A 16,476-nucleotide genomic window follows, 5' to 3' on the forward strand; every position below is an offset into this window, starting at 1 on the left:
TCAAATGGTTTTCATAGGAGGAATATTAATAAGTAATCTATAAATACTATAAAATCATACTAGTAAATTAAACTCTCCTCCACACCAGTATAAAATAGAGAAAAGTGAAGAACGTCAGAATGTTTCCTGTTATGATGAGAATCTTTCGGTTATACACCAGTAGTAACCATCTACATCCATTCTGGATCCTATCTTCCTTGTTCCACTATCTTATATATGAGGAGTAACCAAACAAAATGTGTAGTGTCCTTTAAAGCAAATTTTTCAGGAGAAGCAAAAATCTGATAGCTCCTAAAATATTCAATAAAATATAATGGAGTTTTCACATTTTGTTTCTTATTGGGATACTGAATTAGATGCCATGTTGCAAGTGATCAAATAATTTATTAGGGATGTTAGAAAGTTAATTTTCATTTTGGACAATATACGTTTTGATCTGTTTTATAGGACATTATGTGTTGTTGAGTTTTCTGCATTTTTGTCATTAATTTTAATCTATTTTAATATCTGAAAATTAACACTTACAAAATTAGACTTTCAATCACTTCAAATTTACAGTACCTACTTAAAACATCATAAAATGAATATCTTCCTGAAGCAATTCAACAAAGACAAATTACTTTGAAAAAGCTAGTTCAGTACAATAATTCGTTAGAGGCAGAATATTATTGTCTAGAATAGACTACATTTATTACATTTCATGCATTTTATGGAAGGTAAGTAAAATGAAAATATGTTATTTGTGGACATTATACGTTGTGATTCAGTCAGTTACATGGACAACACACGATTTGTTTTAACCACTCACTTTCAAGATATTATTTCAATGTTACAGTATACAAGTAGATTAAATATGAATGTGGGAACATATAGAACACGAAAAATACTCCCTGAAACTGCATCAAACTCAATTTTGTCCAGAGGTGGACATCATACCTTTTGATTGGTTGCTCCTTATATAGCAATAGCGATGGAAGAAAGAATGAGACAACACTAATGGTTCTCCTCGACTTCAGCAAGGCATTTGATTCTCTAGACCATGATTTGTTACTGTCAAAACTTTACGTATTAGGTTTTTCAAATACAGTAAAACCTTGTTAATTCGAAGTCGTTGGGACTCAAAAATCGGACTTCGAATTGCGTGATTTCGAATTAACCGCCAATTCGCAATTCAGAAGTACCAACCCATACCGCGTATCAAAATATTCTAAGGCCCGTTACTGTATGCAGTTAACCTTGATTCACAGTTTATAGCATTCAAATGCCATGAAAAAAAGAACTATTTCCAAAATGTATCCAAGGAGGTGCACATACAATATTCATATAATGCACTTGGATATCTCGCTGGCAAACATAACCTCATGCAATGAAAGAAATAATGCATTTGCACAGGGTAACCAGCATAATATATCCTCGTCTTTGAATCGTGTGATTTCTTTTCTTTCGTTGTGTGAGGTTATATTTGTCAGTGATTTATCCAAGTGCATTATTTGAACATTGTAAATGCACCTTGTTGGATACATTTCGGAAATAGTTTTTTCCATGGCATTTGAAAGGTTTAAACTGTGAATCGAGGTGATTGCATGTATTAATGGGACCCGCCATGGCACTTCTCTTGTTGTTCAGAAATGTAAACACTTGCCGCATCACAAAGTATTCTAGGTCCCATTAATACATGCAATCACCTCGATTCACAGTTTAAACCTTTCAAATGCCATGGAAAAAACTATTTCCGAAATGTATCCAACAAGGTGCATTTACAATGTTCAAATAATGCACTTGGATAAATCACTGACAAATATAACCTCACACAACGAAAGAAAAGAAATCACACGATTCAAAGACGAGGATATATTATGCTGGTTACCCTGTGCAAATGCATTATTTTTTGGATTTCTGTACTGTTTGCATTTTAGGATGCTTTTACTAGCATGGAAAGTGTCCGACGCCCTTAAAACATTGTGGCTTATCGAACTTTCCTATGACGAGGGGATAAAGTTTCTCGCTTCCATGTGCATTGCAACGCATTACAATGACCCCCATCCCTCACACTTGTACGATTCTCCGGCTGGCACTTTCTCCTTTAAAACCATATGATCGTTTGGGCTCGCATTAAAATAAAGTAATGCAGTTTCATCGGCAATGACAATATTGTTCGGTGCCTACGAATTTATTATATGAGCCACGTTTTTTTTTCTTTCGTCAACTGTCGGCATCGCCAGTGTTCGCGGATTCTGTTTTTCCGCATACTGCCTGTTGCGTGATATTACGGCGTTCCTTAAAAGGTTAAATGCAAAATAATTCCGATTTCATTCAACTTAGCTATCATGAAGCTTACTGTAGACCCACTGAAGTGAGTGTAACTGCGGAAAGCTATCCCTCCACGATCCGGAACATGCGGTCTTTTATGACGCGGATAAATTTCGAGTTGAAATTACTCTGTAACATACTATTGTTTTAAAATTTAAAGGCAGTTTGGAATTAAAAGTCTGAATTTCGGTAATGGGGCCCGACATTGTACTTCGAATTACTAATTATCCATATTTCGAATTAAACAATATAAATAACATGCAAAACAGTATCTCATATTTCTGGGAACGAGAGCTTCTTCGAATTAGGCGGGATTTTGAATTAACTGATTTTGAATTATCGAGGTTCTACTGTAGCACCTTGAACCAGATAGACTCCTTTCTACACAGTCGGTAGCAATGTGTTGCCAACAAATGTGGCCAATCTTCTTCGTGGCGGACCGTGGAAACAGAAGTTCCTCAAGGTTCTACACTAGCACCTCTTATTTTTTACAGTATATCAATGATCTGTCTGAATCTCTTAAGTAGAGCAGGCATCGCATATGCGCAGACAACATGCAATTGTACATTCATTGTAGACCGGAGAAATTAAATTTAGATCTCGAATCGATAAACAACTGGACAGTAAAGCATGGACTGTCTTTCAACCCTGACAAATCCCAAAGATGATCATTGAGGGAAATCACCATGCCTAAGAGTTGCTGTGTGCCTGGCTGCAAAGCTGATTATAAACAAGGAGAGTACACTCCGGTATTAGTGTTTCCTTCTGATGAAGAACGAGTTATGTTATGGAAGAAGGCTACTCCCAGGGAGAATTTAATAGTTAATCACAACACAGGTGTGTGAAAACACATCCTGAGAGAAATAAGAGTGTCCCGTCCAGATGGTGAGTTAATTTTTTTTATTATGTCATAACATGGGTTACATTAGGTAGGCCCTATATTTTTATGTAATCAGACCTACGGCTTATCTGAATTTGGTGTATTTGAAAATGCAAGTCTTATTTATGAGTATCACCGAGCTCGAAAGCTGCATTCGCTTAACTGCGGCCAGTATCCAGTATTCGGCAGACAGTGGGTTCGAACCCCACTGTCGGCAGCCCTGAAGATGGTTTTCCGTGGTTTCCCATTTTCACGCCAGGCAAATGCTGGGGCTCTACCTTAATTAAGGCCATGGCCGCTTCCTTCCCATTCCTAGACCTTTGCTGTCCCATCCTCACCGTAAGATCTATCTGTGTCGGTGCGACGAAAAGCAAATAGAAAAAAATATGAGTATCAAACAGCAGTGTGATTAATGTAAATCTTATCTTCTGACAGATTCAGATCTTATTTATGAACTGTCTCCAGAAGTTAGATATCTGAATTTCCTAAATCGATGGGGGCTTAAAGTATCCATGAAATGAAGTGAAATGTCGTATGGCTTTTAGTGCTTCGGCTCGCCAGGTGCAGGTCTTTCTATTTGACTCCCGTAGGCGACCTGCGCTTCGTGATGAGGATGAAATGATGATGAAGACAACACCTACACCAGCCCCCGTGCCATTGGAATTAACCAATTAACGTTATAATCCCCAACCCGGCCGGGAATGGAACCCGGGACCCTCTGAACCGAAGGCCAGTACGCTGACAGTTCAACCATCGAGTCGGACAAAGTATCCATCAGACATGTTAATAGAACTTGGAATTGAGGTGTACAAAGTATTTTGTGTGTTGGTGTCAGATATATATATATAAGGTGGTATTTCTAAATTCAGACGATCCTAAGTGTGTCACAAAATCCCTGGCTTTGGAGTCAATGCAGTTGGCTGATTCCCTAGTCATTTGTGACTGCGGGAAGAAATTGGAAGACCTGGCCGGACCGTGTAGGCCTATATATATTTGGGTGAATATATTTTTAAATAACTTTTCCAAAATTCACACCGACTTGTGTATTCAACAAAGTGCTTCAAAGAGAGCAGACCTACTCCATACTGGTGTAACTTCCTGTAAGAGGTCCAGGAAAGCTGCAGTGTTCATGGAGTGGAAACAGTGAGGTACAGAAATAATTTATATTTGTAATAAATAGTAATGGTAATTGGCTGCATGTTTTCTGTCGGTGTGTATGATGTGAATGTTCCAGTTGACCAGGAAATGGATAAAATCGCAAGAATATGTCTCAAAGTGTTAGGCTGTACTCACGCAAACGAACGTATATACGCGAGAAATAGAACATTACGGAGAAGGATATGTATTGTATGTCAGAATTAACAAATATTTGAGGATAGGTTTTGGTTTTATTAGGTGTTAACAGTTCTTTAAGTAATTTAAACGAGTCTGTTATTCAAGCGGAGCGTATGTGTATCGCCTTCAAGTCCCCCCCAAAGCGTGACGTCATCAGAGGTACAGTACGGCCTGGACATTACGAAGGCAGTGGTTATGCCAATTTTTTATTACTGTGATATAGTTTACATCAACAGTGCTGATGAATCACTACAGAAGTTACAGCCATGCAAAATATATGTGTGAGGTTCATCTGCACCCTTAAATACACAGACAGTGTGACGTCCTACACCAAACTTGGCTGGCTCCGTCTAAAAGACAGACATAATCTTCACTGTCTAAACCTTGCTGCAACGAATACCATACCCAGTCACAAGTCCCCATGGCAATTCCTTCACAGTTACTAGTTTCTGCAATTTGTGAATGGAACAACCTGCCTCAAGACATCAGAGGGATATCAATGTCCAAGAAATTTAAAAGGGCATGCATAAAATATCTGATGGAAAGATACAAATAGCAAGGCAGCAAGACTTAAGCACTTTCCTACTTCCTCATCCTCTTTTCTTTTAAATCTTCTTCCATCTGTTTATCCTCCCCCTGTACCTTTCATAACTTGGGTGGAAACTCACAGGATAAGAGTTATATTTCACAGATAATTCTATTTTGTTTAGTAATTCTGTTTTTACAACGGTTCTCCTCTTCTGTATTATTGTGCTCTTTCCCCTTGACTTTTGTCACTTGAATGTACAAGTAGTCACTGTTAGCAATAATTCTACATAGTTTAAGTTTGTGATACATTATTTTTTAATAATATGTAATTAGGTAACCTAATTTTGATTCTGGTTAAGTGTAAGACAGGGACAGCTGTCCCTTACTTTGCCAGGATAAATAAAGTATCTGTCTAATTTCTTACTTCAGAATACTAAACTTCTCGCTGGCTTCATTATGCACCTACCAGTATTTAAGGAACTTTGTCAGAGCTGATAGATACATTATTTTACTCCTTAAAACTACAGTACCACCACCACCATACTCTGCTTTATGGTTCTTTTCTTTGTTCATGAAACTGTTGCGAAGCCTATAGTCTGCTCGAACCTTATCTGAAGGTTATTGATATTTCCTTTCCATTATATAAATAAAAGTTGAAATATGCATGTATGATAATTTCTTTTGTCTTTCTCCGTGTTTGCATTGTGATCTGCGATAGAAACATTATTTTCATTGTGATCTATGATAGAAACATTATTTGCTTGTATTAATCAGCTATTAACTTTTTATTATTTTTCTACTCAGGCTTCCATGAAGAAAGGCCTGATTAAGGAAGGACTCCTGGACAAATATGGTAAACCAAATGAGAAAACACCAAGTGACTGGCTTCAAAGCTTTGTAGATTACAGGTATGCTTATGACTTTGTGTATTCTTATTTTCTATTCTTAATTAATTTTGTTGAAGAATGGGCTGTCACAAGGTAGTGTGCTTGCACCATCACTGTACGATATATATACCAATGATCAGTGATTATCAGTTGGAACAGAAAACTTCATTTTTGCCAATGTTCAAGTCGTACCTGCTCAAGGGAACAATTTCCACGTTTGCCAAGTAGAAACTGTCCGAAGCTCCAGACTCACTTTCTGTTATAGGAAGAGCAAGCTAAAACTTAATCCTCTTAAAATGCAGACTTGTGCTGTTGAACTTCGAATGTCAGTTTGGGAGCAGTTCCTCTGGAACACTCCAGTAGCCCCAAATTACCTGAGAATTACTCTTGATCCTGCTTCAACATTCAGAAAGCACTGCTTGAACATGAAACAGGAAGTAACTGCTAGAAATGACATGGTATGGAAGTTGACTGGAACAACTGCACATCCAAATACAGTAAAGTCACCTGCCTTTGCACTGTGCTATTCTACAACTGAATTGTACATTCTTTTGGCACAAGAAACTTTAGTCGACAGGGATCAAGTTGGGAAACTTAAAAGGGTCCACCTTTTCAATACAAATAAATGTTATAAGTTTATTTACAACATATATTTACACTTGGAACTAGTTTCGACGCTGTTTAGCGTCATCTTCAGCCAAAATGTGGGAAATAGGCATAGGCGTAAGCATTTACATTATACAAGATGTTAAATCAGTGTGATTAAATAAGAGACATGAAATAGTGAATTACAAGGTCAGTTTACAAAATGGTCATGAAGGGTGAGTCAAAATTGTATAAGCATGAGTTAGGGCTCAAAAACATAATCACTTAAAAAAACATATAAACCGCAACAAAACCACGCGGAAGTTCGAGATGAAATTGGCATTGGAGATTCAAATTATTTCAGACATTCTTCCATTGAATGTTGCCTGCCGCGAGTGTAGTGCAAAAGATAGGTTAGATTTCAATAAACACAATTGTCTCAAAAATGCACATAACATTTTAAAAATATTTTTGGGTTGAGATGAAACTTGGCAGTTAGGGATTGAAATCACTTACTCACTAAGCGTCAATTCTAAACCAGCTGTGAAGGGCGAGACAAAATTGCACAAGCGTGAGTTTGGACTCGATAAATGAAAAACCTGAAACACATGCAACACACTCGAAACTGTAGGTTCGCGATGAATTTGGCACATAGAGGTCTGCGTTCACTCATTCATTGAATGTCACTGGTGTGAGTGTAGTTCAAATACGAGTTAGGATTTAACAGAATCAAGCCTCTTAAAAATGCACATGACATCTGAACCCATGGTGCGAGATGAACTTGGCAGTAAAGGTTCGAATTTGTAGATATTCAGTACTGCCACTTCAAAACAGTCCATGAAGGGTGAAACAAAAGCTATAACTCACACGAGTTAGGACTCATTAAATACTAAATTCAAATACATATAACATATTCAAATTTTTCGTAAGTACAAGGTGAAATTGGCAGTTAAAGAATTAAAATTTGTAGACACTTCTTCGTCAGATGCCATATAGGTCAAGCGCAGCATAAGTATGAGACAGGGCTCAACATATCCAAACTTGTACAAATACATATAACATATCTAAATCCAACTTCTAAGCTCTCAGAGGAACGTCTTACATAATTCAAATTTTGTATTCTTGTCGAGCTGAATATGTTTACTACACCCTCAACAAATGTGAATCTTTAACTACCATGTTTCATCTCACACTTACGTTCTCAGTTCAATACGGACAAAAAATTAAATTCTTAGATTTAAAAGGGATCAAGTTACAAAATATAAATGGTACAAGAATATATGTGTATAAAGGCCTGGACCAGTTCATTAAGATACTGTGGCAAGCTGTTTCAGTAGAAGTCCGTTATAGTGAGAATCCATGATAGCAAAAAATTTGCTCGCTATAACGGATTGTCGTTATATCCTATTTTTTGTATTAAAAGCCAGTCGGGTAAGGGAGGAAGCCCGCACACATTAAAATCGATATGGAACAGCAATCAGTTTGTTCAAAATTTTTGTTTTCACAGATTTACATACTACAGCTTACTCGTTACTTCTTTTTCTAATTCTGAGACAACATGAACGTGTATGTAAAATTTCATTCTGAAAAATTGTAGTAGTATACACTAGCATCAAAAAGTTTAGGCTCACCCATGAATTTTCACTTACCATGCAATATAGGGGTTATTTGTTGAAAATCAACATGGAAATACCTATGTTTTTAGAACTAACTAGTTTTATTACACATTTCACTAGATTTTCCTTTACACTGATTATTCACAGGGAGTTAGAAACACAATCACAACATCTTAAGCAATCACACTGCCTGTTCAACAGTATGTCCACCCTTTGCTTTGATTACTGCTTTACAGATGCGTGGCATTCTAGCTGTTAATTTTTCTAAAGTCTCTGTATTTATACATCCCCAGGTTTCTAACATACATTGCCACAACCCATCCACACTACCTGGCACCTTTTCTTTCACTTTCATGTCAAGTTCTTTCCACAAAAGTTCAATAGGTAACAGATCGGGTGATTGAGGAGGCCAGACCATTAATTCCAATTTTCCTTCAACTTGTTTCATTCCAGATATTGCTTGCACAAATGAGAGGTGTGTTTAGGATCATTGTCCTGCTGTAGAACAAATCCTTCACCACTTCATTCCAGATGGCACGCCATTGCGCAAAGGGATACGGTGATATTGTTTCTTTTTGAGTATTCCCTCTACTTTCACCAAATCACCAACATGATTATTTCCAAAACATCCCCACACCATCACATTTCCTCCTCCATGCTTCACAGACGGAATTATGCAGAATTCCATAACCCTTTCACCGGGGCGGCGACAATTGGAACCAAATTTATTAAATTTAGATTAATCCGTCCAAAGCACCCTTTTCCGTTGTTCACCGGTCCAGTTAGCATGCATTTTGGCCCATTGTAGCCTTTCCTGCTTGTGTACAGTTTTCAACAGTGGTTTCCGTGCTGCTACGCGACCAAACAATCCCACCTCAAGCAGACAATTTTTCACTGTTGTCACAGACACAGGTTGTTCTCTTGTTTTATTTATCTCTGAGCAAATATCTACCGCTGCGTGGTCGATCCTCATGACTACCCATTTCTTCTCTGTGTTTCACTGCTCTGCGAACGCTGCACTCTGAAATTTTCAGTTTTTCGGTTCAAGCACCCAATTTCTTTATATACCGGGCGAGTTGGCCGTGCGCGTAGAGGCGCGCGGCTGTGAGCTTGCATCCGGGAGATAGTAGGTTCGAATCCCACTATCGGCAGCCCTGAAGATGGTTTTCCGTGGTTTCCCATTTTCACACCAGGCAAATGCTGGGGCTGTACCTTAATTAAGGCCACGGCCGCTTCCTTCCAACTCCTAGGCCTTTCCCATCCCACCGTCGCCATAAGACCTATCTGTGTCGGTGCGACGTAAAGCCCCTAGCAAAAAAAAAAAAACAAAAAAAAAATTCTTTATAACCACAAGTCTTGGCTCTGTTTTCTTGGGTTATATTAGCCTTCTTCCCCATATTCGATAGATTTGTGTTGTTGCCGTAGTTATGCCCAGATAACAACAATGTAGAAAATAAACAATCTGTTACAGAGATTAACATACAACTGCTCAAGATAACTTCTGTAGGCTAACTGTCGACTTCCATGACAGCGAGGAAACAAGAATGACAAGTAATCACGTCAGAGAGGCATGTTTATTTCCTGGGAAAGGGCCGGAAGTTATCCAGGTAGAAGCAGGCAGTAAGAGCTGGGGACCATAAATCTGTCAACTTCTTTAAAAAGATAAAGTAAAAGCTCGCAATATGCACTGAAATAGCTTTATGAAAGTGCTGAAAATATCCATACATAAGTAACAGAACTAAAGTACCACTTATCATCACACAAAAAACAATTATTTAAGAAAATTATTAATTTTCGTGGGTGAGTAAACTTTCTGATGCTAGTGTAACTCCAGTGGCTTCTCTTGCAAACGTTCCAGTGTTCTTATTCAAACAGCGTCGTTTAACCTAACTTAACCTTATATGCATAGTAAAAATACATTTCAAGCGGCAATAGAGTAATGATGACCTTCTCGCGATATATTTATATGGGAATAGCCTTTCTGAAATTTAATCAGACGCAAGAAAATACAGTGAAACTTTGTTAGGGATTTCCTCATTATAATGATTTCTTGCTTAGCACGTCGTAAATTCAAATTCCCATTTCATGTCGTTTTAAATCTACATTTTTTAAAATCTCACTTATCACGTCACAGATTTCCACTATTACCGCGTAGTATGATGAAATCTGCGACGTATTTTTAAAACAATGTTATTGCCTTTAACCCCTTGAAGGTCACGGCGCAATATATTGCGTGTCGGAATTTGAAGTGATATATCTCCGTAACTGTAGGTCTTTGGACAACAATTGAAAAACGGATAGCTCCCTACATCTGTTGGCTATATTTTGAAGTCATCAGGTTATTGCTGTCACCACAGGGAGTGCTGGAAATGAAATGTTTTTAAGCGGATGTCTTCAGCTTTAGCGAGTCAATTGCAAACAGTTGAACATGGCTGCGCGAAGTCTGACTTGCTTACAAGCGACGATACAGTTCATGAAATTCTTATGAATACTGAAAGTGATAGTTCAGTATTTGAAGACAGTGACAAAGATGACGTAGGAGGTATATCTGGAAATAATTCAAGTGCCAAAGACTTAAATGAAAGTGATGATGAGATCTTACAGCCACCACGTCCGAAACGAACGAACGTAAATAAAGCGCCTAGTAATCACAGAGTTTGGGAAGATGAGACTATAACTAACCAATTCACGCCAACCGCTTTAGCTTCGATGGCGGTAAGTCAGGAATTCAGAATGTTTCACTGACGAAAAATTCTTCAGAAATTGACGTTTTCAAAAAATTGTTGTCCGCCTCTGTGGTGTAGTGGTTAGTGTGATTAGCTGCCACCCCTAGAGGCCCGGGTTCGATTCCCGGCTTATCGTTCTCTATATGCGATTTTTTTATTTTACGAAATAAAAATATCACACAAGAACACGTTCATGTATTTCTAAACAACTTTATTATCACTACGAAACTTATCCTAGTCTCGTCAATCTCTCTTTTTAAACACCACACTGCTAACTTTATTTCTTTCCTGCCAGGAAAAAAACCAATCCCTCGAGAGAAAACAATCGCTCTCTAAAACAATCTACATAGAATATATACATGTTTCACATCAGAGACCTAATGGTGCTGTTTCTTGGCGCCATATTGAAAGTCTGTGTGTCCGTACGTCCGTTGCTATGTTAACCAGGATAAGCATATGTACGTTATACGTCCATGGACACGAAACAAATATATTAACATAATACTTTTGGCTCATCGTAAAACTTCAAAATACGATTATTGAAGGTTTTATCATAATTAGGATATCTGTCCTACGATAATTATCCCCCCTAAAACCTTCAATACTCATCCCGGACCTTCCCTTCTCCAGGTCCCAGATTACATCTAGGCGTCTTGATATATATGTCTTCAGCTATTCCATCCTCCAGGACAGGCATCGGTGCATGTTGATCCTCTCCGAAGTCCGTACTCCTCCGGGACCCCCCAGAGAGTGCCCACTCTCCGGTCCCTCCGCTCTCTTGTAGGGGTCAAGATAACATCTTCTCCTTGAGAAACCTCACTGCCATTTCAGTCGTCTTTTTTCTTTTTGTTGGAAGATTCACCTGTTGTATCTTCTGAGCTTTTCTCATTATCCTTCTCTCTTTTTTTCTTATTTTCAGCTGTTTTACTATCTGATTGATCCTTCTCTCCGGATGCCTTTTCGGCCCTTGCTTCTTTTTGAGCCTTTTTCTTGCCAACTTTTTCTGATGAAGTCTCTCAGCCTCTTTTCTAAGAAATCTATCTTCACGATAACGTACAACGTGCCCTTGAGTGATAATGGGTGGTTAGAACTCTCTCTTGTTCTTCATACCATGACAAGTAGGTACGGCACAAATCATAGTAATACACCCCCATCTTCCGGGCATATTCAGCACCTATGGTTTCAGTTTTGGATTTAGATTTGGGTTTGATTTCCTTCTCTTCTTCTCCCCCGGCTTTCTTTTCAGCTTTTTCATCTTCTCCGCTTTCTCCTTCCTCACCATCAACAGAACCTACTGAATCAAGAATCTTAAAGTTGACAAGGTTGAGCTCCTTTTCATCATCCTTTCCCCACTCTCTTCATCGTCATTGTTGGATTTGTCAGCCAAGAGAGCCTTGAACGTGATGTGATCCAAGGAACACAGATGATGTTCATAAGACATTAGTGTATTGAATCTTTGTTTACACACCCGGCAATATGGATTCAAGAATTTCACCATATTCTCATGATCCTCAGAAGTCATGTGCTTTGATTTGGGCTGCTTGTAATTGAGCTTACAAATGGCACAGAACTTCATTCTATCAGACAGTGTATGCCGGAACTCTTCAGTTTCCTCTAGCATGTGTTGCTTTTGACGTTGATTCATACACATTCGCTGCAAGGTCTGCTTACCGGTATGTGATAATGATTGTTTCCTCATGGCATTTATGTGTTTAGGTGAATAGAGGTGCATTTTGTACTCCTGTACTGTGTCACATTGTATTAAGCAATGAGGACAGGACAGATCATACGCAGATTTTTTTCGTTGACCTTCTTCAGTTGTAGAATGAGCATCAAAATCTTGATCTTTTGCATTGTTAGCCTCTGAAATGGTTTTCTCTTCACCTTTCTTCTTCTTGACTTCGTTTTCCAAGGTGTTCATATCACTTACTACTTTATATACTGGTACATCTCATTCTACACTGTTGCTTTTGTCATAAATTTTTGAAATATTCTCTTTCAGATCTCTACCAAGGAATCAATTTGGCCTTTTATCTCTTGAGCCTGGGCCTCGATTTTCCCTTCGAGTTTTTCAGATTGTGTCCCAATCAAAGTAGTTAGTTGCGTAAGCATAATGCTTACCCGGTCGTTGGCTTCCTTCTCCGAGACGACTTCAATATCGAAACTGCCTGAGTCTTCCTCATTTTCTATCAGATCCTGGCGTAGTCTCTCTTGTAGTTCCGACTTGCTCCCAGCCGTCGGTAACCCTCGGGACATCAGCGCCTTTCGTAAAATCACTACGGTCATTTGATCAATTTTCATCATTAAGTTTCGGAAGTCCTGTCGCAGTCGCCATATTTATCGTTCTCTATATGCGATTTTTTATTTTACGAAATAAATATATCACACGAGAACACGTTTACGTACTTCTAAACAACTTTATTATCACTACGAAACTTATCCTAGTCTCGTCAATCTCTCTTTTTAAACACCACACTGCTAACTTTATTTCTTTCCTGCCAGAAAAAAAGAACAATCCCTCGAGAGAAAACAATCGCTCTCTAAAACAATCTACATAGAATATATACATGTTTCACATCAGAGACCTAATGGTGCTGTTTCTTGACGCCATATTGAAAGTCTGTGTGTCCGTACGTCCGTTGCTGTGTTGACCAGGATAAGCATATGTACGTTATACGTCCATGGACACGAAACATAAATATATTAACGTAATACTTTCGGCTCACCGTAAAACTTCAAAATACGATTATTGAAGGTTTTATCATAATTAGGATATCTGTCCTACGACAGGCTCTGCCACGGAATTTGAAGAGTGGAACAAGGGCTGGAACGGGGTCCACTCAGCCTCGGGAGGTCAGCGGAGTAGAGGTGGGTTCGATTCCCACCTCAGCCATCCTGAAAGTGGTTTTCCATGGTTTTCCGTGGTTTCCCACTTCTCCTCCAGGCAAATGTCGGGATGGTACCTAACTTAAGGCCACGGCCGCTTCCTACCCTCTTCCTTGCCTATCCTTTCCAATCTTCCCATCCCCCACCAAGGCCCCTGTTCAGCATAGCAGGTGAGGCCTCCTGGGCAAGGTACTGGTCATTCTCCCCAGTTGTATCCCCTGACCTAATGTCTCACACTCCAGGACACTGCCCTTGAGATGGTAGAGGTGGGGTCCCTCGTTGAGTCCAAGGGAGAAACCAACCCTGGAAGGTAAGCAGATTAAGTAAGCAAGTAAAAATTGTTCCAGTTACCTTGTTTTGAGGATTATCATACCAAAAAACATCACTAAAATGATGTTTCACAATTTTTGTGCTCAAACTAGTTGTTTTTGTTAAATTCATTCGTTCCATTAAAATATAATGCCTCTTGAGGGTTGTTTTGCAAACATGTGCAATAACCTAAATTTTGGAGTGTGCAGTGGACTAAGAAACCTCACTCTCAAAAGGTTAAATCCCAATAACTACTTTTACAGTTTTCAGAGATGCCAGTGTGTCAGAATTTAGCCTCGCAGGAGTTATTTTACGTGCCAGTAAATCTACTGGCATGAGGCTGACGTATTTCAAATATCACCAGGCTGAGCCAGGATTGAACCTGCCAAGTTGGGGTCAGCAGGCCAGCACCTCAGTCGTCTGAGCCACTCAGCCCAGCACGCTGTATTTTGAGTTGTATCACATTCTTACTTAATTTTAGCACATAACATTAATCGATCGTTTACTTCAGCCTTTATTTCTAACAAGTTAACTACTAGTATCGGCCAGGCTATTTACGCATTTATTACGGAAACAAGTTCTTTTTCATTTTCAAATTATATTTACAGAAGAACAGTCAACGAGTATTACTAATTGGCTCTGACATTCCTTTCGAGTTTGAATGCAGGCGAGGGAGCTCGCTAGAGCATATAGCACGAGAACTATACCGAAGATGATCATTAACGTACATTGTATTTGCTGGAGTGCATAAATATCAATACGGGAAATAATAACGCACGCGTAATCGCTTGTAATAACGGATGCATCATTGATAGGGTTGTCGCTGTAACCGAAGGATAGTACACAGTTGAATATAGGAAATTTCAAGGGACAGAAAAAATCTGTCAAAACGGAGTTCTCGCTATAATTCGTACTCGCTATAGCGGACTTCTTCTATTTTCTAAATGCGGACTTCTACTGTATTACTAAATATTTAAACTTGTTGTGTACAGAAAATGGTCCCTATGTAACTAAGATTATGATGATGATTCCTACATTACACTTATATGAAAATGTAAGCAATTAAATATAAATTCGGGTTAGGACTTTTTTGTGGTGACCGAAAACAAAATGTCATAAAGAGGGAATGTGCTAAAAAATGAAAAACAATTACTCTGTCAAGTTTAACGTTAGGTTTGAACGTAAAAATATTTACAATGAAAACAAAGTAACAAATGTTTACAATTATAATCAATGAAATAAATAAAGGTTAATGCATTTTAAGAACACCAGCATAGTAAAACATGAAGGTAAAACGTTCTTAGAGACACGAATTATACACTTCATTTAATATTACAGTTAAACTCGGTTAAGAAGTTCCCGCATAAGAAGTTTTCCCACCTAAGAGTGTGATATTCTTGGTCCCTTGATCGGTTACATTAAGATATATGTATATTTTTCTCGTTTAAAGTGTTCTGTTGTAAATATATTTCCGAGTTAAACAATTCAAATTTTAGAGGCCCGTAAGATAGAAAATGTCCGCTCCAAGCAGCTCATGGTTAGAACCCTCCAGTCTCCGCACAAGTTGAACCCTGTGTTAGACCGTTTGCGCTTGTCCTGGAGCCTCTCCGGGCTTGCCAAGGCCATATGACGTCACGGTATGACAACACGAACACCAGATGCTCACTCTCACTTTGTGGAATCGAATCGAACCCATCACAGAGGTGCCAACTATTACAGATTGTCCATAATTATTACGGATTTCACCTCACAGTTACGGAGTTACGGTCAAAGGGGAAATAATTACGGAAAAGCTGACATTATCACGAAAAAATCATTTTTGATGGAAACAAAAGAAAGGGAAAAATGTTGAGTCCTTTCGAGCCTTTCTCCTAAATCGACTTTATTTCAGTGCTTGTGAGTTGGCAACGTTACTTATTCGATGGTGACTTCCTTTTGCTACCCATAAGCGTTGTAAAATTAATTGTGAATGAAGGAGCTCCACTACAAATCCTTCAGTAATGTTGTATTTGCTGTGTTAAGTGTACCTGACAGTTGACAGAAAGATCTGCACTGCACTGGTATCGCTTATGGTTCAGAAAACGAAAATGTCATCACAGTTGGAAGGATGCTTCAAGAAAAACTACACTGAAAAGCAGCTGCTGCGTGAGAAACAAGCTACAAGGAATGTTTTATCATAGAACAGGTTGCGTGCAAATGTTATTGTGTAATATGATATACTTTTCGATAGATTGCTAGAGGGAAGGGCAAAAGGGGTGTGTCATTATCAAGAAGGAAGGCGTATGCTTTGGACTTGACTCGAAATTTTTCTTGGGGACGGAGGGCAATTACTGATAATCCACTTCAAAGTTGGCACCTCTGCCATCACTATAATCTATTAATGTCCAATCTTCATACTTGTACTCGAACCCATC

The 16,476-nt window shown here is 38.6% G+C and overlaps 1 protein-coding gene across 1 annotated transcript in view; it reads left to right on the forward strand.

Moving 5' to 3' along the window:
• Positions 1-16,476, forward strand: part of Nop60B (dyskerin pseudouridine synthase 1 Nop60B) — a 172,073-nt gene that overhangs the window by 133,541 nt on the left and 22,056 nt on the right. Inside the window, exon 10 of the mRNA XM_067151745.2 lies at positions 5,858-5,961. Within this exon, the coding sequence (XP_067007846.2) occupies positions 5,858-5,961 (104 nt within the window). The remainder of the gene's footprint in view (positions 1-5,857; positions 5,962-16,476) is intronic.

Source organism: Anabrus simplex, chromosome 7, assembly GCF_040414725.1.
Source record: "Anabrus simplex isolate iqAnaSimp1 chromosome 7, ASM4041472v1, whole genome shotgun sequence".
Classification (NCBI taxonomy): domain Eukaryota; kingdom Metazoa; phylum Arthropoda; class Insecta; order Orthoptera; family Tettigoniidae; genus Anabrus; species Anabrus simplex.